The following is a 26,782-nucleotide window of genomic DNA, read 5'->3' on the forward strand; positions in this document are numbered from 1 at the left end:
AAATAATCAATCTCAATAAAAGTTAATGATTAGTAAGATAAGCAATCGCAAAATATCAGCACAGGAGAGCTATTGTAGTTAAATGTTCAAAGTTCAAGTTCAAAGTTCAAAGTCAGTTTATTTGTCAAATGTTCGTTATGTATATGAATTCCACTTCATGTAAAGACTCGATGTGTAAATTAGCTGAGTAACAAGGAAAATAATGTCCTTTAAAAAACCCAACATCCGGGGTCTCACCCTTAACTTAGTCAGCTTGACAGAAGGGAGAAAAGTGAAAGCTTTCATGTAGTTCTTCTTTGAGCCTTGGAGAGGCGCAATTTCCTTACTTCAATAGTCATGCTCAGATTTACAGATTGTAAAACTGTTAAATTCGTTATGAAATAATAGTTTATAACTGGTTAATGACTGGATGATCAAAATATAGAGGGTCAACAACAGTTGGCAACTCATCAGGAGACAAATCTAAATGTTCAGACTGTTTCGGGTTTTTTTTTTCAAAACTAGTTAGGAACACAAAATTGAATATAAAGGATATAAGACCCAGTCTATAAAACAATAACCAATTCAAGGTCTCCAAAAAACATGACAAATCACAAGCAATAAGTAAAAGTTTCTTTTATTTAAATTAGCATAAAAAGGAAGAAAAAAAACTAAAAACCATGTGTAATAGGCTACAGTCAACTTCAACAACACTGATACAGCTTGGTGTGTATGTTTTGTGGAGTTGAAAATAAGCACTTTATAAAAAATAGATATCTACATTGTAACATGAACGTACAGTATGCTTTTCCCAAAGTGGCTATGTGTTTTGTACATTTTTCCCCAGTGATATATAAAAAATAAACAATTAAAGGACTGTAAGTGACAGCAGTACTTCACATGACACACTGTGATAGATTCAAAAGCCTTGAATGGGAAAAAAAAAAAAAAAAATGAATCCACTGAGCAACACGGCCAAAGCATCCAGCTCAGGTCTTTCACACACAACAGTTTAACCACTGCACTTAAAAAAACAAAAAACTGAGACCGACAACTGCCGAGTGCACCTTTTGACCACCAACAAATGGTTTTCTTTACACTTGAATCTCCTTTTAAAGCAGCTTTTCAATACCTGGCTTGGTGTAAAAGGCCATTGTGCGACATTTAGAGACCAGAAGTTCAAACAGAGCATGAAATGTAAGAAGTTCCAACATGAAATGAAGAGGACTGACAGCGGTGTTGATTTTCAGCCTTTACAAATACAACCTGGGCCTTGGGAATGGAGTGTAAACGAGCTTAAGAGGGGCAGCAACACTATAAAACTGGCGGTTGCCTGGAGGGTGGATTGTTTATGCAGTTTCAGGGCCAGGGGGGATAAAGAAAAAGAGCACGGTTGATTACATATATGGCATTGTAGCAGTGGGGCGGGTGCGTCGGTATCGGCGTGAAATCTATTCCTGGGCTTCTTTGCCTGTCATCTTGTAGATCTCGGTGGGACCATCGACATGAGTGATGGTCGTGGTCAGCTGGATGTCCTCCCCGCTGTTCGCTCCAGCGTCCCCTGCACACATACAACAGCACATCATCAAACTCAGTCACGAGAGCGGCGTCCCCGCTTCACATGCAGGGGTTCAGATGGATTTCATCAACAGTTCCAGTTTGCTCAAAACAGAAGTTGAAATCCAGAGTTTAAGAATCAAACCGAGACAGAGCTGAAGGAGAGCGGCCCATCCCGTGAGGCTCCCCGATGCACTGCAGGGAAAACCTCCAGGGCCTCAACCCTTCTTGTTCTCTCTGGGTGTCACTGACGTCAGGAGACGGATGGTTTTCATTACTTCCTCACACTTCTCCCCCCCTCCTTTCTCATCACTGTTCTCTTGCTTCTCTGCCTGGAAAGAAGCCTGGTGTCCATTAGAATCCAGCTCCAGGGCCAAAGAGACCTTTTTTCCCCTGGGAAATCTGGGTCCTTCTCAATCGCGGTCCCACCCCCGGCCCCCACCTCTGAAAACAAACTCGGGATTGAATCGTCTCCAGGAGCTCTAATTGTCTGATGTCTCTCTCAGGATGTGACGCTGCCCATTCAGCCAACTATTTTTAAAATGTGTGGACAATTAGGGACGCATCACAGTATAAATCATTCAGTGAATAGCTTGGGTCAAGTACCATTACTAAATCCACACGTTTCTTTAAGAGCTAGAGAAAAGAAAATACAGAAGTGCGGCGGTTAGCACTAGGGAAGAAAAGCTGTAGTTACCGGTGATGCACTGACCACTCGACTGCTCGTCTCCGTAGCGTTTGTGAGACGGCGCGTAGAGGAACATGATGGCGAAGACGTACAGGTTCCACATGCCGTAGATGCCGGTGAAAAAGGCGCTGTTCACCTGCACCGTGTGTTCCCCCCAGTGCCAGTGGCCCTCGTTGACCTGCAGCACAAACCAGTCAGGAACTCTCTTTGTGTGGAGACACGCACCGCAATCTGATTTCATGTTTCAACAACGGAAACATTCAGGACTTTGAATGTGATTCGTTATAAAGTTGAAGATTTAAGTAAATATGTTCATAAAGTCTATATTGACTTTTCATACTAAGTCATTTTGAAATTTCAAACAGAAAATGATGCAAGTAACATTTTACCTCTATTGTATAACATTTCAAATAGATGAGAAGTCTCTATTAAAAGAGGCGACGCTGATGGACACATTCTGATCTGAAACTCACCTGACTGATGATGAAGAAGATAACCGTCATGGCAGCGCAGATCAAAGTGACCAGCATCAGAAATTTGAATCTGAAAATAAGACCCTGAAGGGTAATAAAGAGGAATAATTAGCAAAACATCGAATTAAAAAACAAACATTAAAACCTAAATATAACATCCTGGGCACTTGGGTTTAGTCATTGGTGTGAAGCTGTAGTGAAAGTGACAGCTGGTGTGAGGACTGAGAGACGCCATGTGATATCTCTATTATCAAACAGCATTATTACAATAAAAAAATAAAATAAATGGTGATATAAGACCCTAATGGCATAGAAAACAACAGAGAGAAGACTTGAAAAGCCAACAGCGTCAAACCTCACTGACCTCATAGTGCAGGCGTCTGGCCTTGGACATGGCAGGCAGGGACGTCCTCTTGCCGCTGATGTTGCGGAAGACCTGAAAAACCATGAAGCAAAGGAAAAGGAAGTAGAGACACGCACAGATCCCCGCTACGATGATGAACGCCATCTGAGGAAACGCGAGTCAAGGTGGTACTGAGCAACAAGTGAGAAAAGAAAAAATGGTTTCAGGAATTTTAATACTTCAGGGGCTTCAAAATAAAGGTCCTGCGCACTCCTCTTGATGGGGAACGAAAATTTATTGATTACCTGTTAAGTAAAGAAGTAAAGAATGGGATATATAGAAGACTGATACTTAAAAATATATATATAATTGAAATGTTAATTTCAAAACTTTAAGCACACTTTTTTTTTTAAAGACTCTTGATGAAATATCTACATTTCTGAACTGGTTAATATATTCATTGTGATCATGAATTTAAAAGAACTGCTAAATACTGTGCACAGTTCTAAAGTGGAGTTCTTGCAGTAAAAAGTGGTGGGAGCATCATATAAATATCACTCTGTTCTAATTGAATCTGTTTGTAAACTCAACAGAGACGGAAGGAGAGGTTGGAAGTTGTGTGATGACGAATTTTTTATAAAGTACACGTAAACACGTCGTCCCAAAACCCCGGGCAGAGCCTTCACATATGGCACCACTGAATAATTTGCCATCGCACTCGCCCAGAGATTCCAGCTTCCGACTAATGATGAAGCCAAGAGAAAGAACAGCTGAAAGTAAAGGGACGTACAGCCGCAAACATGTTTTTGTTGCTGCGCACAACCTGGAAATCTACACTTTCCACATTAGAGCAGAGACTCGTTTTCAAAACCAGCATGCTTCTTAAATTGTTTTTTTTTTTTTTTTTAGAAAAGATACAGCCAGCTCAGTCCCCACGTCAGACGCCCAGATGCTGTAGAAAGGGTTCGTCAGCTGGACTCCCCTTTGGGAAAGAAAACACAGAAACAGATGAATGCAGCAGACAACTATGTTATGCACCAAATATAAAGAGCAGCTGGAGATATTGCAAAGCATGAGAAGTGAAAGAAAGGGTCTCACCTCTCGCACATGTCAAAGATAAAGAGGCAGAAAGAGCCGAAGACGATGGGTCCAACCTGCTTCCAGTACACCGAGAAACGATTCCTTTCCGTCTGGTCCTGAGGAAAAGAAAAGCGCAACAGAGAATTTAAGAGATTTACTCTGGTGCTGCTGTAGGTGGCACTCAAAACCCTTTTCAAAATCAACTTTTGCAGATTCTCCAGGTTAGAAAAGCACAAATCAAAATGGGTGTTTTACACTAAGATGCAGGAGTGGAACACAAGCAGAAGTCCTTGAGGGACAATTTTCCACCAAAAGACCCAGAAAAAGGTCTCACTGTCCAAGCTCGAACAGCAACAAATCACTGTTATGGAAAAAGGTTGGTTCAGATCAGTATATGCTGAGAAGTTTATTCATCTTTGAATTCATGTTTTTAAGTAAAGACTAAAAGTTAATACTAAAAGTTAATGTAAGTTTAAAAGGCAATAAATCCAATCCATAGAAGTCAAATAAATATCAATTGGAGCAGGACGACAACTAAAACCTGTCCAGTAACTCCCCATGATCCGAATCTGATGCAACACAACGGTCAGCACATGAAATCTGCACAAACACAAACACAAACACACACATACCGGATGCATCCTGGAACATCAGTAATAAGTATAGTCTCATTAAAATGATGCACCTATTTCAATGTTTGCTGACCCCTCTAATTATCTAAATACGTCAAAGAAGGTATTGAGAGACTTTTCGAAGTCATATGTTCACAAAGCAAAGAGGATTAAGAGAAGAAATTAATAAGAAAATACGTTCAAAGGCGACAACGAAGCGCTGTGAGCTTCATGCAAATTCAAACCGAAACGTCACATATTCAGCACGCGCAGACACACACTGAAAAATACAGAGTGGGTGACGAACAGCCGGTGTTGCAAACAAATGTGTACAAACAGCAGACACAGCCGTTCAGAGACGAGAGCGTTTTGACTGGAACCACGAGAAGAGTCGACCAGCGATCAGGCTCAGTGAAAGCGTTACAAAACAATGAAAAACTACGGAAAGTACGACACTGCAGCATCAAGTCGGGGTGCAGATTTACCTGAAGCACAGAAGCAAGTCAAACTCATTTCACATAAGCAAGGAGTGCAGCCTCAGCCAGACAGTGAGAGAGAAGCCCACTGTGCAGGGCGCTTCAGTCCAGAGAGCTGAGGAGGAAGACACAACGATCCCGTCTGAGGCAGACATGGAGCTCATCAAACATCTCAAACGACCCAATAAGCGTTTCGCTGGTCTGAACTGCGAGGGGGAGAGAAAACAAAATGCCTGGCGATCTCCATGACTGCCTCAATCCAGGCCAACGGAGAGATGTCGGATAAAAACGACCTGCGATTTGTTTGTGGGACGTTCGGGGAAGATTTGGATGGCTGGTACACAGCTCACACACATCTTCAGTTCTCCTCTGCCCAGAACCAGTGCCTCAAAGAACTGGGTTTCCTGGACAAAAACGACAGCGGTGATAAGATGGAAGCAAAAACCTTCATCCAAAAAGCACCCAGTTGCACTTTGACATCTGTTAACATGAACTTCTAGATAAACCATTTGGTTAAGTCACGGTTCTGCAAATCAAATGTGTTAAAAAGAGTGTTTGCCAAATAACAAAACAAAAACAGCCGATAGGTGAATGGACCGACAGAGGCCAACACAAATTCAGCCGCCACTATCAGTTCAGTGTTTTCTGCTGAAACGGGGAGATCGGTCATCCCAGGGCTCCAGTCTTCAACCGCGATCCACACAGTTATCTAGAACAGTGCAAAACAGCCCCAAGAAGCTGCAAAGCACCGAGGGATCCACACTGAACTGACCCCATCCAACCATCCGCCTCCTGATCTGCTTCATCCACCGTAACCCTGAGAAGCTGCAGCTGATTCCAGTGGACTGTGGGAGAGCTGGTTTCTCCACTTGACAGGTCAACAGTCCATAACAGGACAGTCACACACACTAATATTCACACTTACGGCTAATTTAGTTTGACAAACATACACATCTTTGGATACCTGGGAAAACCCACACACACACACACACACACACACACAGAGGTAGAGAACATGCAAACGCCACACAAAAAGGGCCTGAAACCCAGAGTCAAACCAGAACATCCTCATCAAGGCAAGAGTGCAGTGGGGCAAAGTAGGACGCATCAATTAACACACAAATAACACAACGCTCCCATCATGGTTACTGTTCATCAACCTGAATAGCAGACGCTCAAGTTTATAAGATGAAACCAAACTATTCAGTCATTTAACCAATCAGCAAACGTAGCCACTCTCTCTTGTAGTTTCTAAATTAGATTTAGAAAGAGAAACTGATGAACAGTCCTTGGAGTTTTACTCTCGGCAAGCGCTCACTTTCATTTAGTTTGAGATACAATCAATCTTTTCACTTAAACAACCACCATAAAAAAAACAGTCAGAGGCCAGCTGTGAGTGGAGACCAGTTCAGACCCAAATGGCTTGGAGTGAGATCACAGTTGGCAAAGCAAGCCTGCGGGTCAGCCAGAACACCGTAAAGCATGCCGGGGCCGGGGCCGGAGGGACAGGGCGCCGTGGACAGTACCATGAGGTGCTCCCCGCAGAAGATGATCCAGAAGGACAGCAGCATGGAGTAGAAGATGCCCTGCCTGATGTCTCCGAACAGCAGCATCCAGGTCCAGTTGAAGCTGATGGAGAACCACTCCACCGGGATGTTGATGAAGGTCATGGAGATGCCCAGAGCGAGGATCACCCTGCGCAGGACAACAGCAGGACTACATTAGAAAAAAGAATCTGCATATATTCATTTACTTTTGGTGTTTTCACACCTTATTATGTGGACAAGTGGAACACTTGATACAGATAACAAAAAAAAAAACTAGTAGTTTAGGTTTCAGGCTGATTGACTTTTGGATGGTTTTTTAATGGGTTGGGTGTGAAATCATTAGCTTTAGGTTGGTTTTGTATTCAGTGTGTTTCTGTACTGTGTTTTGACTGTTTCTTAGCCGAGTATGATGGGTGTCAGCATGGTTTCATGGTGTTTTATCCTGGTTATAGAGAGCCCCAAGTTAGGAAAAATATTCTTCCGGATGTCTTCCCCACTGCAGCAAGCATGACTGTATTGAGGGGCTCCTTATTGGCCGTTCTGAGGAAGAAGTGTGGCAAAGAAGGGAGAAACCATGGAAATCAAGACAGTTACTTATAATTCACACCATATAAACCCAAATCCCAAACCTTTGCACAGTACTTATTGTCACTGCTGGTGAATATCTTGAACACGTAGCACAACTCTCACCAATTAATGCTGCAGAGAACAGCAGCATCTGTATTTTCTGAGAGAGGCTCATTAGATTCTCGGGACATTATTGATTAAATTATCTATTCAGCAACAAAGGACATTAAGCAGCCACAGAGGACTGACTTCTCCACTTCTGAATTATTCACCCTCCTTATTACTGAAGCCACGCTTCCTTCGCCTGCGACATCAAGACATTTGGAACGAAAGTGACTCAGAACAATCGGCTCCGAGTAATGTTTGATACAGTTTGTCTTTGTGGTAACTCTGGCAGGTCCCTGCACGTCACCCGCAGATGAAAGGGTGATCTGCTCGTAAATACAGAGAAAAGAGAAAGAGAAGCAGGAGATGAAAGCAACAAACAAGTAGGCCCAGGCATGTTGGGTAATGTAATACAGGTTCTGAGCTAATCCGCTGCAGACGACTCGTCAGAGGCGCTCTGCAGAGTGAAACCACATTTGAATGGTATGCAGAGAATGTGTCCTGAGCGCCGTCGACACAGACGGGAGAACTGGGACCGGCGCATTTCTCTGTGCGAGCACAACACTCCAAAAAGAGCCTGGTCTGAAAATCCGTGAATCTACCGCAGCAAGGATGCAGCTGCTGCTCTTTTTATGGAACGTTTTGGTGAAAAACGGCAGGAAAAAGGTGCAACTAATAACATGGATTATGTCTGCATTCCATGAGCCGGTTCCCAGACACGCCGATTCTCTGACATGAGTTTAAAGTGAAGCGAGGCATCGTGAATGTTTTTAATCCCTCCAAAACTTCAAGTTTCAGCACACTGCGTCTGTTTACAGCAGTTCTCAATGCAAACACAAAACCAGTCCGGTGATTTCCTTCACTTTATGAATTCTATCGCGCCGAGCTGAATTCCCTCTTCCCCTGTCCTCTAAGTTTAGAGGAAACCTGAGGTTTACCGTCCTGACACCTCTGTGGGCGAGCACGACAAGAGACTCCACTGAAGCTTTTACAGCATGAAAAAATCATCTGCCGTCCGCAAATAGGGAGCGAGTCGCACTTCCTGAGAGCTCGCCGGTCATCTGGGAATAAGAGCTGTGAGCCGGAAAAGACAGAATGAAAGAGAGAGACGCTGAGTGCGCGCGAGTGTGTGTGTGTGTGTGTGTGTGTGTGTGTGTGTGTGGGTGTCTAAATGCTGGTGTGTTTCTGTCCTAAATGCGTGTGTGCAGCATGTGTCAGTTGAGTGCCAGCTTGCAGATTTTGTAACGTGTTTCACGCTTCGCCAGGCGCTTCCTGTGGCGCAGAGCGCCGCCTCTTGCAGCTCTGCCGTCCCGGCACGGCAGGGGGTTACACAAACACCGGGCTCGGAGCAGAACGCCCGAGTTTCCACAGCACGGATCTCTCCGTTTCAGCCACATATACCTGCGCCTGAGCTTAGATCACCAAGAGTTTGCTCAATAAATTGCTTTTATTTATTTTTTTTACTTGAATTAAAAACACAAATAAGTCTTGTCTGAGAATCTTTGCTACAAAAAGCAGAAGTCTTTTGATTGAAACCATCAGATGTGTGTTTCTTTACAGTATGGTTGATGAGATGCCCTGGAGGAACAAAGCCGACTGATCTGATATTGATCCTGGACAGCGTTCCTAAACAGACGTCTGTCTCTTCACCGACACCCTCTGATCCTGGTGACCTGCGCCGTACAGTTAGCATGACCTACTTGTACATTTCATCTATAGTTAATATGTGCTTTCACGCAGCAGACTTCCAGTCAAATTGTTCCCGTCGGTCCTCACTCGCTGAAGCATCAGTTATCCTCCATCAATCAGACTGAAGGAATCGTTAGCGCTAATCTGACGATTCAAACCGTTAGTCCCAATACTATAATGATGGCGGGGGAATGGCCTTACTTCTCCAGGAGGACGGGGGGTCTGCTCATCAAGGTGATGCGCCTCCAATACCAGATCATGATGATGAGGATGCTGGGAGTGAGGAACGTCTTCATGGCGAACCACACTTGGGTGAAGCCTCCGTTCTGATGGATGCTCTTGAGGAAATGAAGCGAAGCAGCGTATCAGTACGAAGCATTTCAGCTCTGGATGTTAGATGAAACTGTTCCACAGGATCCACATTCACGTGGTCAAACATGGCGAGAACTCACGACAAGGCGAATGTCTTTGATTTCTCCGATGCCCACGTTGACCTTCTTGCGCTCGTTCACCGGCAGGCGCATGTTGAGGAGGTAATACTTATGAGACACACTGCCCACCTCCATGAACGGCATCAGGTCACATTCATAGTAACGGCCCTCGTTCTCATAGGTCTGGAAAACAAAGAAAACATAAATACAGAGTTAAATGTACTTTGTTTTTTCCATTTTTTTTATGAAACAATCAAGTATACTCGGAATTGAAGAAACATTTTGATCCTTTCCTTTTTCCTCACTTTGCTTTCTGCCTGATCTGAGATAATTCCCACTTCATATCTAGAGCTACTTAAATGAATCACTGTAGTTCAAGTCTTTTATTCCTTATAAGATATTTACATTCCAGAGCACAGGCTGGAAATACAGCTAAAGAGTAACTTGCATTTTGAGTAGTTTTGTAAGAAAACTTTAGTTTTTTTTTTTTTAGCATTTTTCACAATTTCACTTTCATTTAAAGGAAGTAGCAGTAGATGTATCAAACTACACATTATTAGAATCATTTTCCACAACTTTAAGTCAAGCTGCTTATTGAAAAAAAAAAAAAAGGTTTCCTCGTGATATGTACGCACATGGAGCAGCTTTTAGAGAAATGCTCAAAGTCATAATGAAGGACTCCAATCCCATTCAGGCAGGAAGCAGAAATACAGTTACCTGCAGTGAAGAGGCAATGTTCACCAGAAAACTGACCAGTTACAGGTCACCTGGCTGCAGCTTTACATTTGATGTCCAAATTAGTGTCGACATAAATGATACTGTTTTGCTGAAGGAATAAGAAATCCTCTTTCAAAACCGCTGAAATGTGAAAATGCAACAGAGCAACAGTAAAGTCTTGAGCTAGATACAACGCTCCGATAAAAGAATTTAACATTCCTCAGATGTAGGCAGCCTTTAACAAACATCACGCCTTATTAGCTTGAGACAATCGGAGGCCAAACGGCTTTTATTGGTTGAGGGAGCAGGTCCACGAAGCAGCAGAGGGGCTTCAACAAGCCCGGACATGACGGTGAAAGCAGAAGGCGAGGCTGAACAGAGCTCCAGTTTCAGACGAGAACAGACTTTTTATTACAGGAGGGAAAGCAGATATCTTCAGAAAAGACGAGTCAGGAGGAGCTTTTTAGAAATACTTAGTGAGTAACAGCAAATTCCACCACTGTGAATGCAACGAGTTGAAGTCATTCATGAGTAAATCAAGCTAAAATGGAGCACAAACACTATAGAGGCGATTACAGAGACACACAGTCCTAACTTCACGAACCGAAACAAAATATATAAAAAACTTCTTCTAACAAAGGAAAGTTCAAAAACACATAAAGGTTTTCGGGCTCTTTCTACAGTTCCTTTTGATTTTACTCATTAAGTGTTTTTGTAGTTTTCATATTGCTTCTATATTTATTTTCTTTCATTTTTGCTGTCTTTTGACCCGGTTTTATTATTTCAACTCCATAGTTTCGTGCAGCAAAAAGTTAAACTTTCATTGCAAGGGAAGACGTGGTTTTTCTGCTGTGTTCATTTCTCAAGTTTTTTTTCGGCTGCTTTCATTAAGGCAGAGTTAGTATTTCTCCTTTGCACCACTAGATGATGGTATTGTAATTTACGGTCAGCACTTCCTTCCAGAGAGGAAGTCTTTGAGAAATGGGACTCTTGCTAAGTCGGGCTCCCGGTATGAGCACATCTGGCTAAAGACCGACCGACCGACGAACCTGAAAACATTCAGCTATGAAGAAAAATCATATTATTGAATAAAAAAATCTAAACACCATCTTTAGAAATAGAGACAGAATCAAGAAGCATAATTTCCCGAAGTTATCGAGATGACTTCCAGCGACGTACGGAGTTTCATCCTCTCACCTTGGCAGTGGTGAAGTTACAGCTGAGCTTCCTCTGCTCAAAGGAGTGAGCCATCTCCGTCCACTCGCTGATCGTGTCGTCTCTGTAAGCCAGGCCAACGTCGATGGTGACCATCGCTCCGTCCTCTGCAAAAAACACAATCCAGTCAGCCCCGCAGAGTGACTGAAGAGCACCGACAAATGCTACCTCAGGCAGCGGGAAAAGTTGCACTGAATAATGCATTCATCTGTATTTAAATGCGCTTTATTCCTTTTGTGCTTCACAAACCCGCCGCTTGTTGCCGTCCTGCGAGCCGAGGCCAAATTAAGTTCTGCTGACAGACGGTCGCAGCTCTTTCAATACCGGCGCAGGGAACTCGGCGCTGCGAGAACGCCAATATTCATCAGCACAGTCTGCTAATGCACCTTGGTCTTTATGCGCCTGTATTTCAGATGCTAATGCACTCCGATGTGTTGATATGAGGTGCTGCTCTCCGGGACGCGTCTGAACCTGACACACTAAAAGGATTACTTCTCAAAATGTAAATCTCCCTGAATCTAGGTTACTTTCTGCTCAACGCCAACTTCAACAAGGCCTTGAGCCGGCATCTAGCAGCACAGCCCAGCAAATCCAACAAAAAGATCCACAGCCAAGCTATTAAAATTGCATCTTTAGATCACATTACAAAGCCAAGTGTTCTCTCGTCCAGCTCTCCAGAGTGCCTCTTGTGCCGTTATGAAACAAGCCGGAGTGGAGAGAAAGAAACCCAGTGGCCTGTGCTGGAAGAAAAGGGGTGGAGGGGGGAGAAGAGGCAGGGAGAGCGAGGGAGAGGACGGGGGGGAGGGAACCAGATGAAAACTGGCAGCAGACCGTCTCAGTAATGCCCTCCTCGCCGCCATTGGTCCAGCCCGATGCCCTCAAATGTCAGCTCACTTCATGCAAACATTCCACTTCAGTCCAGCGGCCATCGCCACAGAAACTAAGCCGCTGCAGCAGCTGTGTTATTGCTGGACTCCGGCCAAGGGGTGCTCGGAGCGGGGGTGGAGGGTGGAGGGTGGGGTGCTTAATAGGGGCGACGCTCATCTCCTCAACCACTGCTGTTTCACAGATAAGGTGGTCGAGGAAGAAGAGCTGCTTTATCTATTTGCGACACAGCTGCTCTGGTCAGATTTCCAGAGGAAAACTGATGTGGTTTTATTTGGCTACAACGGATTAATCTGCATTATCTGTGCTTTATTAAATATCCAATTAGCACACAGCGGCTCATCTGTCCATAGAATCTGAATCACTTGAAGTGAAGAAATCATTTTAAAGATTTAATAGAATACGGCTATCAAGATATCACATAGAATAAAGTTTTTTAAGTTGTTCTCTCTAACAAAGCAATGTTTAAAATGGTGATCAGCTTTTTTTTTTTCTTTCCAATTTGCAAAAATATGTCAAATCTACCACATTCAAACTGGGAACTGAAACATAAACAGATAATTTTTGAATTAAAAGTCCAAGCACAATTTTTATGATATAAAAACAAACAACATTTCAAGGTAGATAAAAGGATCAGCTTGTCTAACGTGTTTTTTTAATCATTGCTCCACAAGAAATGTGGTAGTTTTTGTCATTTGTATCTATTGATTGCCTTGCCTAAAAAAAAGACACTATTAAAGCGACGTCATCGTTTAGAGCGCTCGACTCTCGCTGCATCCACTTATCAAAAAAAGACAAAAAAAAAAAAAAAAAAAAACAGCTCATGGAGTTTCGAAAGATGAAAATGAGTCGGCAGCATCTGGAACAAAGACGTGTCTGTCAGACTGATGAGTGTGTGATTCACTGTGGACCACAGACAGCCAGGCGCTAAACAACACACAGCACCTCTGACACATTTCCACAAAAGCCCGAAACGAGAAGAAATAAAGGATGCTGAAGACGAGTCGGCTGCCGTTGTACCGCAGCCGTTTAGACAAATACGACTAAAATGTTGGAACACTCCGCTAAACCTCAGTCTATAACCTACGTCACATGTTTAGACCGAACGTTGAGCAATGATGCAATGAACTGACAATATAACAACGTATAGATCAATATCAGCATTAAGACCACATTCCAGTTTTGCAGCTTCATAAGCAGCATGATCGATGGTGTAATCTGGATGCTTTAGGTCAGAGCCAGCAGCATCTTCTGCAGTAGTTTAAGAGCCAGCGCCTCGTGTTAGATCAGGCCACACGCGCACACACCTGGCTGCACGTCTCCAAGTGGCTGATTTGCCATATTTGTCTCATTGTGCCACTTTTGATAGACAAACCACGGCAAACTGGGAGTATCCGCAACAAGAGCGGTGGTCAGTAGACACTCCAGTCATTGATCCTGTACAGCTTCAGTTCTCCTTCTCCAATTTGCTTTTTTTTCCTGCTTCAAGCATATTGCTCCCTACCGATCATCTCCTCTAATCCTTTCTTTCAGGAACACAATGCCGACCGACCGAACCCCCTGTTGTCTTTAAAGACACCAGTCATCTCACCGCCTCTCCTCTGGTCTAGGTCTCATTCAGCCTCCTCAAAACAACTGTACATTTGTCTAATTATCCCAATTATTTAGCATCATTACCAGATTGTAATATATATGTTTATTCTGACTGCATTGGGTAAAGAATATACTGAACAAATGGATGTTGAACTGAAAACCCATCTGACGTATGTCAAAGTTTTGTGAGTCTCATTTGCTTTTAACAGGTTCATTTTTCCAGCACGAACACAAAATGAGTCCCAATTACATTTCTCCTCTCCGTTGATACCTGTCTTGACAGAACCATTTGTGAAACCCCTGAGGTCTATCTGCCTACAGAGAGTAAACAGCAGGACATCCATCATTATTTGTTGCCTTTCAGGGTAACAGAAATCCAATCTACTGAAGACGACGCGGTCCTGTGAACTCCCGAAGCCTTCACCGGGACGAAAAGGATTAAAATCAGGACCCACAAGCAATGACCTGCCTGAACATTTGCAGGGAAAAGGAATATAAGAAAAATACCACAGAGCACTTCTGGCCAACTGAAACAATTGTTCTTGAATGGGAGTGATTAAAAGTGACAATGAATGCGAAGAAGTCAGCGGCTGGCTTGGTCACACCGAGTTCCTGCAAATATTTTCCTTAACATTGCGAAACTAAGAAATACCACAGAAACAAAATATTGACACAGTCAAAAACACGGAGAAAAGCTGTGCGAGGACTTTAGGAGCAGAGGCCCCTGAAACGCCTCATGAAATAATGTTAGTGACATTTGATTGACACACGCATCCACAAGGAAACTGCCGGAGTCCTCTCCATTTCTCAACCCCAAGAGGAAAGTTGTGGTTCCCACCTATCTGGTTGTACATCTTGAAAGCGATGTCAAACTGCAGGATGACCAGCATGAATTGGAACCAGGAGCTCATCTCCTTGTTGGGGAGAGGGATGTGGACGGCGAAGACGATGTTGTTCGCCTCGATCATCTTGGCCGTGGCCTCGTCGAAGGACCGGATCTTGTGGCACTGGTTCGGACCCCAGGGCATGAACCACTTGGACTCCTGCCGGTGCTTGATTGTGTCCACGCACTTGGTGGCCAAGTAGGGGACCGCCGTGGTGGGGCTGGGAGCTGGCGAGACAGAACACAAAGCGGGAGAGACGTTAGAGCGCGGGCGACGCCGAAGTACCGCAGCGAAGCGTCTAAAGGTCCTGCCAAACCAAACTTCCCCTCCAAACTAATAAATCACCCAACAGGTTGGAAGAAGAATCAATAAACAAATCCCTGGGCGGTGGACTGAGCCATGCACCGGCCGTATCAATATCCTAGCCGCCATTAACAACAGTCACCGGTTTGGGTTCGCGCCAAATCCATCCAAACACTTTGGCAATTAGTTCTAACACTGTTTAGAAAATGCCTGGAAGCAAGGCTCCTTCGCTCGCCCTCTCTCCCACTCTGAAGTGATGGGGAGGGAAAATTCCAGAAAGCGCTCAGGCACCAATTACACTGTTTACGCATTGAGATTCATGAGCCTGACAAGGCTGCTGTTTGTAGTCTCTGCTCACAGGAGCTTTTTCTTCAGAATGCTTGGGATCGGATCTGTAATTATCATGACAAGACAAAAACTTTGGTCTCCCGTTGTGAAAGCTAGAGGTGTGGTGTGAACGACATCCGACAGCTTTGAGGCTATCACCAGAGATTCATTCACTACTTTAAAATGCAACTTTTGCTGCGTTTCCCCCGCTGGAGCATTTCCAAAGCTGCAGCATGAGAATCCCTCTGAAAGCCTTAAGCCCAAGAATCTGGAGCCACCTCCAGAAGAGACACCCATGTTGACTTCCTGACTGAGTCTTATCAGTCTTCACATGTTCCTCCAATTCGTCACAAGAGTCACTTCCATACTTAAACAAATGACAACAGAGCGCCTCTTAGCATGTGGCAAAACAGTCCCTGAATTTGTTGAACTTTTAATCTATTAGTATCCAAGGGAACATTTACATGCTTCACTTCAAGGCTATTTGCAATTTCAGGTGTTTACATGTTAATTTTGAAGCTGAATTGACTTTTATTCGAAATTAAAGAGGAAGTAAAAGTCCCATGTAAACACACCTAATGTGTCACACTTTCTTTGTAAAAGACTGTTTTGAAATGCTGAACAATATACGGCATGTCCTCAATCATAGATGCTTAAATTAAAGGTATCAACAATACTCATGTTGCTACAGGCCATAAAAGAAGAAAATAAAACCATGTTAGAGTGGAGTCAAGGTTTTGCCTCCAAACTTAAGCCCTCATTTAGCAGAGATAATGTTCATTTAATTAGAATTAGCCTTCTTGTCACAGATGTCAGGGATAAAGGATGTGGCATCAAGTCTAATCAGGTATTGCCAAGAATATGGACCAAAATTAATCCGAGTAAGATTTGTAATTTATCTTCGACGCCCAATTCTGAAGTTCTTCTGGCCAAGATGAGGGAAAGAGTCAAAGCAATCAATTAAGTTATCAAAAAGCAGAGGCATCATCCATCCACCTTCTTTACAGCTCAGTCCACATGCAGTATAGAGAAAAAAGCAGTCATAAAAATTTTCAAAAAGCATCACATGTGTTGCTTTAAAAATGCTGCCCTCGGTTAATATTTGTAATAACCGGTCACATAACCACACTTAGACAGTCTCAACGAGTCAACAGATCACACAAGGACCTGGAGGATACAGAAACTGTGAGAAGAAGCCAGGAGGAGTGAAAACACAGATCACAGGGCTCATGATTTAGAGCACATGTGGATAAGACGTCCAGTAAAGGAGGCTTCAGATTCACTCTGCATCAGGGGACAATGACAACAAACAGTGTCATTAGGAACAATCTTCAGGGTAAAAATAAACAGCGAGCCTTTAAAGAGATGGTGAAGCCCCGACGGACTGCTGGACGAAGCAAATGAGTCTATCTGAGAGGACATGAGGAGACAGAAGGACTAGAGACAAAACAGAAAAACGTCCTGTGTCCTGTGATTTGAATAAGGGTTTATGTCAACAGTAAATCGACTCTGCTCATACTGGCAAAACAACTCAGAAATGCCTTCAAAACATGCCTGTGGAAGTCTCTGTAAAGCCACATCTTAAAGCTGAGCCTTAGAATATTCATCTGCATGCTGCAGTTGCATAAAACAATCTGGGAGGAATACGGAGGGAAAAAAAAAAACTCCAGTTCTGAATGAGTTCAGCATGAAGTCGACGGTGACGCATCGAGGAAGACTCCATAAGCTGTAATCATTGTCGAGGGCACTTGTGGGGAGTGTACAGGCTCACAGGGACGGGAAAGGGGGATGGGGTGGCGTACATGAAAGCCCTGAGTTTTCAGATCCAGCTCAGGAAGAGGATTAGTAACATATGTAGGAAGATTTAAAGCTGCTATCACTGTCACTGCTCCTACATTAGCAAGCAGCAAGAAGAAACACTGAAGACTCCTACATTTCTAAAGAAACAGACTGAAAGAAAAACAAATCTTGTAGGCAGATCTGAATCTGAACAACCGTGTTTCTTATCTCAACATCCAATATCTGTTCCTCTTAACAGAGAGCTAAAGGGCAGATGTCACAGATTACACACCTGTGGGGAAGATAGGAGGGCGGCATAAACCTAAACCGGTGCAGCCATTTCAGTGTGTTTGAAGCAAAAAAAATAAAAAAGGCACAAAGCAAGAAAGACACATCAAACTGAATTAAACCTAGTTATCTGGAACCCCCTGGAGTTCAATTATCAAGTGACCCCGTGCGTCCAGCGGCACACCGGCTCCTCCAGGCTCCACTGCAGTGTGTCCAGAAGAATAGCCAGCCCCTCAGCCCACTGACCCCATGCCGTGTTCCCGGGTTTGTCGGGAAACAAGGGGAGAAAAACCCCTTTCTACTCAATTACCCCTGCCGCCCCTGGCCACCGAGCAAACACAAAGGAATCCGGCTTCATTAAAACCATCTCAGCCAGGAACGAACCAAACAAGCTAATTTATCAGCCATGCAGGGAGTGAGGGGGACTGCGGGGACACAGAGAGGGACCGGCTGGTGGACACTTTCCAGATTCAGCCCTGGAAGAAAAGCACAGACATCTTTTCACATGAACTCAACTTCTGCCGGCTGAGCGTGGGTGGATGGAGGATCTGAAGAAACTTGACAGCAACTCCAACACAAACCTCAAGGCAAAAATGCTACTTTGACAGCTGTGTGTGTCCTGGTGCACCACTGTCTGTCTCAATGCAAATGAAAATGTAAGAGTGTGTGTGTGTGTGTGTGGGGGGGGGGGGGGGGGGGTGTGGGGGGGGGGGGGTGAATGCCTCTGCCTGCCAGGCAATAGGGATTTGGGAAAAGGGAGACACATAAGGAGGGGGGGAGGAAGGAGTGAAAGGAAGGTAGAGATGCTGCCTGGGGCCCCTCGCAGCAGCAGACCGGCTTTTTAGACATGGGAGGAGGAAAAGAGGAAAAAGGGAGCAAAGCAGCCGAGTCTGGATCAAAGAAGTAAAGAAAAGACGACAGGTTGAGGAGTGGATTCCAGATCGGAGCCCTGAAAATGCGCCGTCCTGCGTTATTTAAAGATGCCAGCGGTTTGCGGCACGCAGAGAGCAAACACCTTGATACAAAGCCGTGATTTATCGGAGGCGCTGCGGCCGCGTTGTGCGCGCGCGGCTCGGCGAGGCCGGCAAAGGCAAAAAGAAAGAGAAGAAAAAGGGAAAAACAGCCCGAAGTTCGCGTCCTCCGTCCTTTGTGTCTGCTCAAAACAATCACCGCCGCCTGCATCCCAACAATTCAACTTTTCTTGCAGTTTTTACTCCATTAACACGCGCACATTTCGCGCACACAAGCCAGCGTTTAACGCACGCGCAAAGACGCGCGCCTTGCGAAACAAGGTAGTGAGAGAGGGATGAAGAGGAGTGAAAACTTACCAATCAAACCGCCGACCATGAAGGTGAACGCCTGACACAAAAGCAGAGCAACTCCCACTATCACCAACTTTTTGGTGCTCATGTTCTCGATGATCGCCCCCGCCATGGCGAAGGAGACGCCGGAGTCCAAAATACCGCGGCGAGCGAGAGGAAAACACAATAATGTGGTGGGGAAAAATAAAAAAAATACAGGACGACAAGGCTGCAGCAACTGCAAGAAGGAAAGCAACGCTGGGCCCCCTCTACCGCTCTGCTCCTGCTTTTCAACTTCGAAGGAGGAAAAAGAGGAGGAAAAAAAAAAGGAATCACATGACCGAACAGCGCTCAGCCTTATCCCCGAACAGAGAGAGAGAGGGAGAGAGACACAGGGAGAGAGAGAGAGAGCTCTGCATTGCCATAGAGGCAGTAATGCAGGTTACCATGTCATTGAACGCCTCATAATAGCGCCCCTGTTGTGCCTGCAGAGCTATTTAAAGACTGGTTTTCAGAGGTCCCGTCTCATGTTTTGGTGCCTAAAGACCGTCAACACATTGTCCTTCAACATCTATACTTAATCCAACTTAAAATAGAACAGATGTGGACGCGAAGCGCAGCATGACCCTGGTTTACAGCTTTTGATGGCACAAGAGTGTCATTGTGAAGAAGTTATGTTCATCTGTACTACTGTTTGTGACTGGACTGTGATCGAGTTTGTCTTTAATTTGGAGGTTTTCAAAGTTTCTCCATTTCTTCATCACAGAGGTTAAATCACATTCCACCCATCCACAAAAAACTCACATAACTCACATCCAAAAAAAATTGTGTGGCATTATGAGATGTTACTATTAATAACTGTCATCAATGGGTTTTATTTGTATTATTTGGGGTCATTATATATAGTCCATAACTGTTGTTACACTGATGGTTTTTAAGTATGTTTTATGATTTTTGTTATTCTTCCTTAGACCTACAACAAATTACCTTATGGAATGTGTTTTTTCTTGCAATATTGTGCATTCTATCTGAAATTCCATCCATCTTCTCTATGGCTTTATTAAGTTCAGGGTCACAAAGCGCTGGAACCAACTCCAGATAACTATGGACGAGGGCAGGATACACAGGGCAAACGCAAAAAGACATATGGATAATGTAACATCACCAATTAGCCCCATCCATTAATTACACACGTTTTTTGGACTGTGGGAAGAAACTGGGCTATGTGGAGGAAATTCACTCACACACACGGGAGAACATGCAAACTCCACACAGAAAGGTCCATCCAGTTCCACCGTTTAAACCCCCAACATTCTCATTGTGAGGCAAGAGTGCTAACTGCTGTGCCACCATGCTGCCCTCTCAGAGATGGACGATCTCTCAGGGAGACAAATAGGGAATAAAAAAACATCCAGCTTGGAAGTAGCGTCCCTGAGAGCTCCAGATTATTCAGCCCCTACCATCACTCGAGGCTTTTCTCCTTTCTGTTTGAGTTTTGCGTTTGAGATGGTCCAGTGAGAATCTATCCTCATTCCAACTGGAGAAGAAGCAATGGGAGGAACTCTGTACACAGTCACTATAACCTTTAGTTTGTAGGTTTTGTGAATATAGCAGCTACCGTAGCGGGAACATTAAAGTTGAGTGTTTTGCCCAAGAACACTTTAACAACTCAACAGGGCCAGTTCATAAAGAAATGGTCATAAAGAAAGGTATTACACCTTTAGCGCCGGAATCACCTACTTCTTCCCCAAAATATTGTAGCTACACTCCAGCATTAATGTTCATGTTTTTAGAGGCTTCAGCTGATAGAATGGCCTTGTACTCTACTTTTTATTTTTGCGATGAGTCAGTCTTTAGTCTGCGCTCCAGCATTTAGTCTGTCCTCAGTAAGCAGGAGATGCAGAACAAGCAGGTGCCAATACTGCAATAACTGATATACAAGACATCACTGTACGCTTTGGTTTACAAAACAAAGGCTATTTAAAGGAGTCTCTATTGTTTCGTCACTTTTCCCTCCAACATTTCAGCAGCAGGTGCAGAAACTGGTGCATCCAACAGTAAATACAACTGAGAAACGTACAAACTTACAACAAAATGTCCAAACTGGAAAGGTTGACTGAGTTCAGCCTGGACGCCACAGTGAGTTGCCAAAGTGTTGAACGCTGCCTTTAATTCTTCCCAGGAAACAAAACCTTCTGTACAGTCATTTAGGTCAGGGATAACAAATATATGGCCCGCGGGTCAGAATCTACTCACCAGAGAGTCCAGTCAGGCCTGTGAGATGAAATAAAGAATCAGTTCTATTTCGTAAGTGCTAAGCCCGCCTACGGGTTTCGCTATTGGTACTCCTCTTGGCGCATAGCCAATCACTGAGACACCACAAAACTCGACGCAACAATCCTATCCACGCGATGCCGCAGCACCACACCCCTCGCCGAGGGAATATCCCGAGCCGACAGCCATCGCTCTTCCTTCTTCTTCCTCAGCACGCTTGAGACACAAGCTCTTCACTCTTCGGATCAAGATTTCTGCGGATCAAGATTCTTCATGGATTCGCCGGCCCGAGAAGACTTAACAATGGGTGCCCGGCCCTTCTCCTGCCGCTCCTGCCGCTCTACTCATCGAGCAGGATCATCATGAGCGCTGCTTCATCTGCCTTGGCTGGCAGCATCACTGCCAGTGGTCCTCCTGCCCGGCCTGCCTCGCTCTGCCGCCTGAAGAGGTCCAGCGGCGAGCGGCCTTTATGGGCTCCGCCTCACCGGTTCCAGCCCACAAGGACGCCGCCGAAGACGCCTCCGCCCCCGCCAAGTACGACTGGGCTGAGGTCAGTGGCAGCATCAGCCTGCAGTAGCAGCAGCAGCGCCTCTGTGTTGCGGAGGTCAACCCAGCTGGACGACTCCGTCTCCACCTTCTCCCGAGCCAGCCGCCAAGATGCCCCCCGCAAGCCTCTGGAACACTTCACGGGGCTCTTCACATCTACTGCCAAGAGCACTGGCCTCGTGCTACCGCCGCAGCCTCCGGAGCCGGTTAAGCATGACTTTGCACTTGGGCTGGCAACCCAGTTACGGCCTTGGTCCCGGACTGCGGTGCTATGTCCCACTGTGCCATCTTTCCAGGAACATGTGCAGTGAGACTGGGGTATGCCGCTTACCGCCAAGGGGGCGAAGGGCTACCACGAGTACTCCTGCGTGGACGGCTGGCCGTCGGTCTCCGGAGTACTTACTATCGAGGACTCCGTCAGACTGTGCCTTCTTCCCAAGTCCTCTGCCTGGTCTGGCGGAAAGCCCACGCTGCCGTCTGAAAGAGACAGGAGCATGGCGGGCCTTTTGGATCGTTGTTATGCTAGCGCCAACCAGATGTTTGCCCTAGCTAACAATATGACCTTCCTGCTGGGCTCTGTCGACAAGATCTGCCACGAGAGATCCTAGCTCTCCCCTGAGGACATCGAGGAGGTGTAGAATGCAGCCGAGGTCCTGATGAGGATGTGCCGTGCCATCGCCATCAATGGAGGCTGCATCATGGCTAATGCACAGCTTGCCATGAGGCACCTGTGGCTTGGCCTCTCCTCCCTCTGTGAGCGGGACGAGCAGGGAGTCCTGGGGCTCCCCCAGTCCACCGCCTCTCTCTTCGGACCTGACACACAGGTCACCATCGAGCGCCTGGAGGCACGAGGCTCCCAGCAGCTCACCCCGCACCTGCAGCCCTGCCGTGAGCCCCCACCGGAGCAACAACGTCCGGTGGAGCAGTGCTGTCCAGCCCCGTGGAGTTCCCCGGCAACTGGCCAGAACCGACCGTCTTCCCGCCGACCCTCCGCCCGGGGCGCTGAACGAGCCGAGACGGTCCCATGCTCTCGAGCCACAGAGCGCCCCGTCCGCTCGTCCTGCACCTGCTATTAAAAATGTAAATAAAGGCCGTAAGGCCCGTTACATCTCTCAAAGAGCAGCAATCCTCCCCTCTTCCCATGCTTGCATGTATGACGCATGTCAAGCTCAGTGGGGCTCTTTCCCTCCCTTCTCTGGCTGTATGATAAAGCAGAGAGAACGGTGAGCGGAGTGCACTTGGAGCCGCCCGGACTCACAGCGCCTTCACCGGCCTTGCCTCCTTGCTTTTGTCGCACTGCGGCCACGGAAGCGGGACACAGCAGCGAGCTTGGGCCGCTGACTCTCCCGCCGAGCGCTACGCACAAACGGAGCACCGCCGGGGTCCTGCCAGCTCCCCAAAAGTGCTCTAAACTGCATTCGCCACCAGCTTCCGCTTGTGTTAACACAGCGAAGCGTCAGAGCGGCGAGGCTGTGCCGCCTCGAGTCCCCGCCGTTGAGCCCTTCGGGCCCGGCTTCAGCACCACGGCCAGCGGCCTCGGCTTCAGAACCACGGTCAGCGGCTCGCCTGCCTCTGGGAGCGCACCGCCGCCACCTGATTTGTCCCCAGCAAAGCACTGGCCTGTGGCCCCGAAGCGGCCGCCCGCACCTTTTCAAGGGACACCCCCTCCACAGCCCTTTCGCCGAGGGCCCCACGTCTCCCGAGGCCAGGAGGATGGGTGGGCCGCCCCCTCAGGCTGTGGTCCAGCCGCTCATGCCCCGCTTTCAGATGTGGCGTGCTATGTTGGGACCGCTTTCTTGCCGCTTTCCAGGATGCTGAGAAGCGGCTATGCCCTGCAGTTCGCCTGTTGTCCGCCTCCCTTCAATGGGATCCTTCATACGGGGCTGGCATACCCTGTGGGGGCATCTGCTCTCGAAGCAGAAGTGGCCTCGCTCCTCCGCCAGGGTGCGGTAATGGAGCTGAGTGCGAAGGAGGCGCACTCGAGTTTTTATTCCCCCTACTTCTTGGTTCCCAAGAAGCGCGGAGGCATGAGACCCATTCTGCACCTGCGGGTCCTGAACACTCACATAGCCACCAGGAGGTTCCGCATGCTGACGGTCAAACACCTCCTGGAGAGCGTCCACCCTGGGGACTGGATGACGTCGGTCGACCTTACGGACGCCTACTTCCACATCCCCATTCTGAGAAGGCACAGAGCCTTCCTCCATTTCACCGTGGGGACCAGGTATTTTCAATACAACCGGCTCCCCTTCAGTTATTCTCTCGCCCCCCGCACTTTCACCAAGTGTGTCGAGGCCGCGCTGGAGCCCCTCTATAGTCGTGGTGTGAGGATCCTCACCTACATCGACAACTGGCTCATACTGGCATCCTCTTATCAGGAGGCTGTGCTGCACATGACCCAGGTCCTGCACCACATCGAGCTCCTGGGGTTCTTGGTGAACCGGGACAAGAGCGCGCTCACCCCAGCTCAGTGTATGGCTTATCTGGGTTTGGAGCTGGACACACTCTCCATGACAGCCCGCCTCTCTGCGGACAGGCGAGCCTCCCTCCTTTCGGCCCTGAGGTCTGCGATGGCCGCACCTCTGGTCAGGGTCCGTCTGGTCAGGACCGTGATGGGTTTGATGACTGCGGCCCACCCAGTGGTACGGTTGGGCCTTCTACACATGCGCAGACTGCAACGGTGGTTCAGTCGCCTCCGCTGTCTGGGGAAGTGGGACAGACACAGACTGGTCTCGATCCCGCCTCAGGCACGCCAGGATTTCCTTTTCTGGATGGATCCTGCTCTCTTCATGCAAGGAGTCCCCCTGGGCTGCGTACCGCATCATGTCGAGGTGTTCACGGATGCGTCTGTCGCAGGACGGGGAGACACCCTAGATCACCATGCGGTGGGCGGTGCCTGGGATCACAATCCCATTCACATCAATGTCATCTCCTTCAAGGTCGCTATCTTGTTAGCGCTAGCATCCGCCAAGAGAGTTGGGGATCTCTGCGCTTTGTCGGTTCACCCATCCTGCATGGCGTTCAGTCACAATGGGGTCTCTTGCTCCTCTGGCCTAATCCGGCCTTTCATCCCAAGGTGATCACTTCAGATTTCCAGTAGCAAGTGATCCGGATCAGAACGCTCGGCTCCCTGCCTGGCTCGTCTGGGGACGACCCACGGCTGCGGTTGCTGTGCCCAGTCAGGGCTTTGCGTTGCTACATGCAGCGCACAGCTGGCTTTCACACTACGGACCAGCTGTTTGTGAGGTTTGGAGCCAGGGGGCGTGGAGCCCCGGTGAGTGATATCTGCCAGGCTGCCTCCTGGGCCTCCGCGTCCACTTTTGTGCGTTCATATTTGACGGATGTGTGCACAGACACTGTGGCCATGTCGGTTCTCGGTGAGAACAGGGGTTCCGTCGCTTAAAACGTATTGCTCTTTTTGTCACGTCTGCCGCTCCCCGTGTGTGGGTCGCAGACCGGGGGTTTTTTCCCCACCTGCCTCTGTGGCTTTGCCCCGGTAGGCGTTTGTGTGTCACTGTGGCGATACTTGTGCACGTCGCGCGTGGCGCTTTATCACGTGGATGTCCACCTTGTTCTTCAGGAGTTCTGCGGCCGTTCTGGACATACAGTTTGTTTACTTCCGCCTTCCGCACCAATCCTGTCAGCATGCCAGCTGGGAGTACATTCATCCGGCCTCTGCCTTGGTGAGTACCAATAGCGAAGCCCGTAGGCGGGCTTAGCACTTACGAAATAGAATTAATAGTTACTGAACGTAACTTCAGTTCTATGAGTAAGTGCGTACCTGCCTACCTGCTGGCCCAGCTGTCTGCTTCATTTACTTCACTGATTCAGAAGAAGGAAGAGCGTTGGCCGTCGGCTCAGAAAATACCCTCGGCGAGGGGCGTGGTGCTGCGCCATCACGTGGATAGGATTGGTGCGTTGAGTTTTCTGTTGTCTCAGTGATTGGCTGCGCACCAAGAGGAGTACCAGTAGCGAAGCCCGTAGGCGGGCTTAGCACTTACTCATAGAACTGAAGTTACGTTCAGTAACTATTAATTCATCTGATCAGGATCACTACACAGATGTAGAACTGTGTCCACACTAAAAATGATTTCTAGATTTTCTTGGTCATAATATGAAGTAGCCTATACAGTTTTTAGTTCAAGCTACATGTGGTGAAATGTTTCATGCTTTTAAAGCTGTAAATAGTATAATAAAATTCACTGTATTCTGTAAGTTGTAAAATACATTTAAATGGTGAACTGAGGCATACTATTGTAGAAACTGCAGTTTTTTTAAATTGAATTTTCTGGTTTGTCAATACTTTGTTGTACTACAGCACATAGATTCAGAATTTTAATTGTTACCTCCGCCAAGAAGGTTATGTAATCACGTTGGTTTGTTGGTTTGTTGGTTTGTTGGTTTGTTGGTTGGTTTTTAGCAACATTACGGAAAAAGTTATGGACAGATTGCAATGAAACTTTGTGGAAAGGTGGGTCTTGGCCTAACTTAGAATCCATTAAATTTTGGTGATGATCCGGATCACTGTCTGGATCCAGGAATTTTTTTAAAGGATTCTTTATCATTGAGAGATAGGGCAGTCTTTGACACAGTTGGGCATAACTCAACAATAAATGACAAGGGGGCTTAGCAAAAGATTACAGTGTAAGTTCTTCAATGACTCTAACAGATATCAGCTGCTGATCCAGATCATGGAAGTATTCCAGATACCAGGATCCAGAACAGACAGAAATAGGGGGATTTCAGAGTGTCCGTCACTGTGACTGTGTGAGGCAACACATTGAGATATGAACATGCGACAAACAGCTTTCTCCCATACATTGTTTGGGTTGGGGAGAAATAAAATGTTTTTTATCATATATGGTGTTCTTATTGTTGTTGGTGACTGATTTGAGCTGTGGCGGAGGTCTGCGCTCTCTGAGTGCCAAATTCTAGTTTGTAACTTATAATACTATTTCAGTTCACATAAGATTCAATTGCGTTGTATGTGGCCCCTGAAGTAAAATGAGTTTGACACCCCTGGCTTACATCTTATACTGTAGTTTTCATACATTCCAATTAAAATTTCCAGTTTTTATTTTCATTTAGAAAACATAATGTTCACAGGATTGTGATAATAAACAC

General features: G+C 46.4%; 1 protein-coding gene across 2 annotated transcripts; it reads right to left on the reverse strand.

Moving 5' to 3' along the window:
• Positions 1 to 599: 599 nt before the first annotated feature.
• On the reverse strand, positions 600 to 19,133 carry wls (Wnt ligand secretion mediator). 2 transcript variants are annotated; one of them, XM_030115285.1, is made up of 13 exons: positions 18,866 to 19,133; positions 14,795 to 15,067; positions 11,461 to 11,585; positions 9,568 to 9,729; positions 9,317 to 9,453; positions 6,734 to 6,902; positions 5,501 to 5,611; positions 4,139 to 4,236; positions 3,959 to 4,022; positions 3,062 to 3,205; positions 2,698 to 2,781; positions 2,234 to 2,402; positions 600 to 1,540 (listed from the first exon to the last, which is right to left on the reverse strand). In XM_030115285.1, the coding sequence occupies exons 1-13, from the start codon at positions 18,969 to 18,971 to the stop codon at positions 1,431 to 1,433; spliced, it is 1,752 nt and encodes a 583-aa protein (XP_029971145.1). In that variant the 5' UTR covers positions 18,972 to 19,133; the 3' UTR covers positions 600 to 1,430. The 2 variants fall into 2 exon arrangements, with proteins under 2 accessions (XP_029971145.1, XP_029971146.1); XM_030115286.1 differs by lacking the exon at positions 5,501 to 5,611 and having other exon boundaries at positions 18,866 to 19,130.
• Between the last annotated feature and the right edge of the window lie 7,649 nt (positions 19,134 to 26,782).

The sequence above is a fragment of the Salarias fasciatus genome, chromosome 18, assembly GCF_902148845.1.
Source record: "Salarias fasciatus chromosome 18, fSalaFa1.1, whole genome shotgun sequence".
NCBI lineage: Eukaryota > Metazoa > Chordata > Actinopteri > Blenniiformes > Blenniidae > Salarias > Salarias fasciatus.

Coding starts and splice junctions, on each gene's coding strand:
- wls (XM_030115285.1), bottom strand. CDS start 18,971: ATGGCGGGGGCGATCATCGAGAACATGAGCACCAAAAAGTTGGTGATA. Junction 11,586..14,794: donor CAAGATGTACAACCAGATAG/GTGGGAACCACA, acceptor TGTTTTTTGCAG/AGGACGGAGCGATGGTCACC. Junction 4,023..4,138: donor ATCTTTGACATGTGCGAGAG/GTGAGACCCTTT, acceptor TCTTTCCCAAAG/GGGAGTCCAGCTGACGAACC.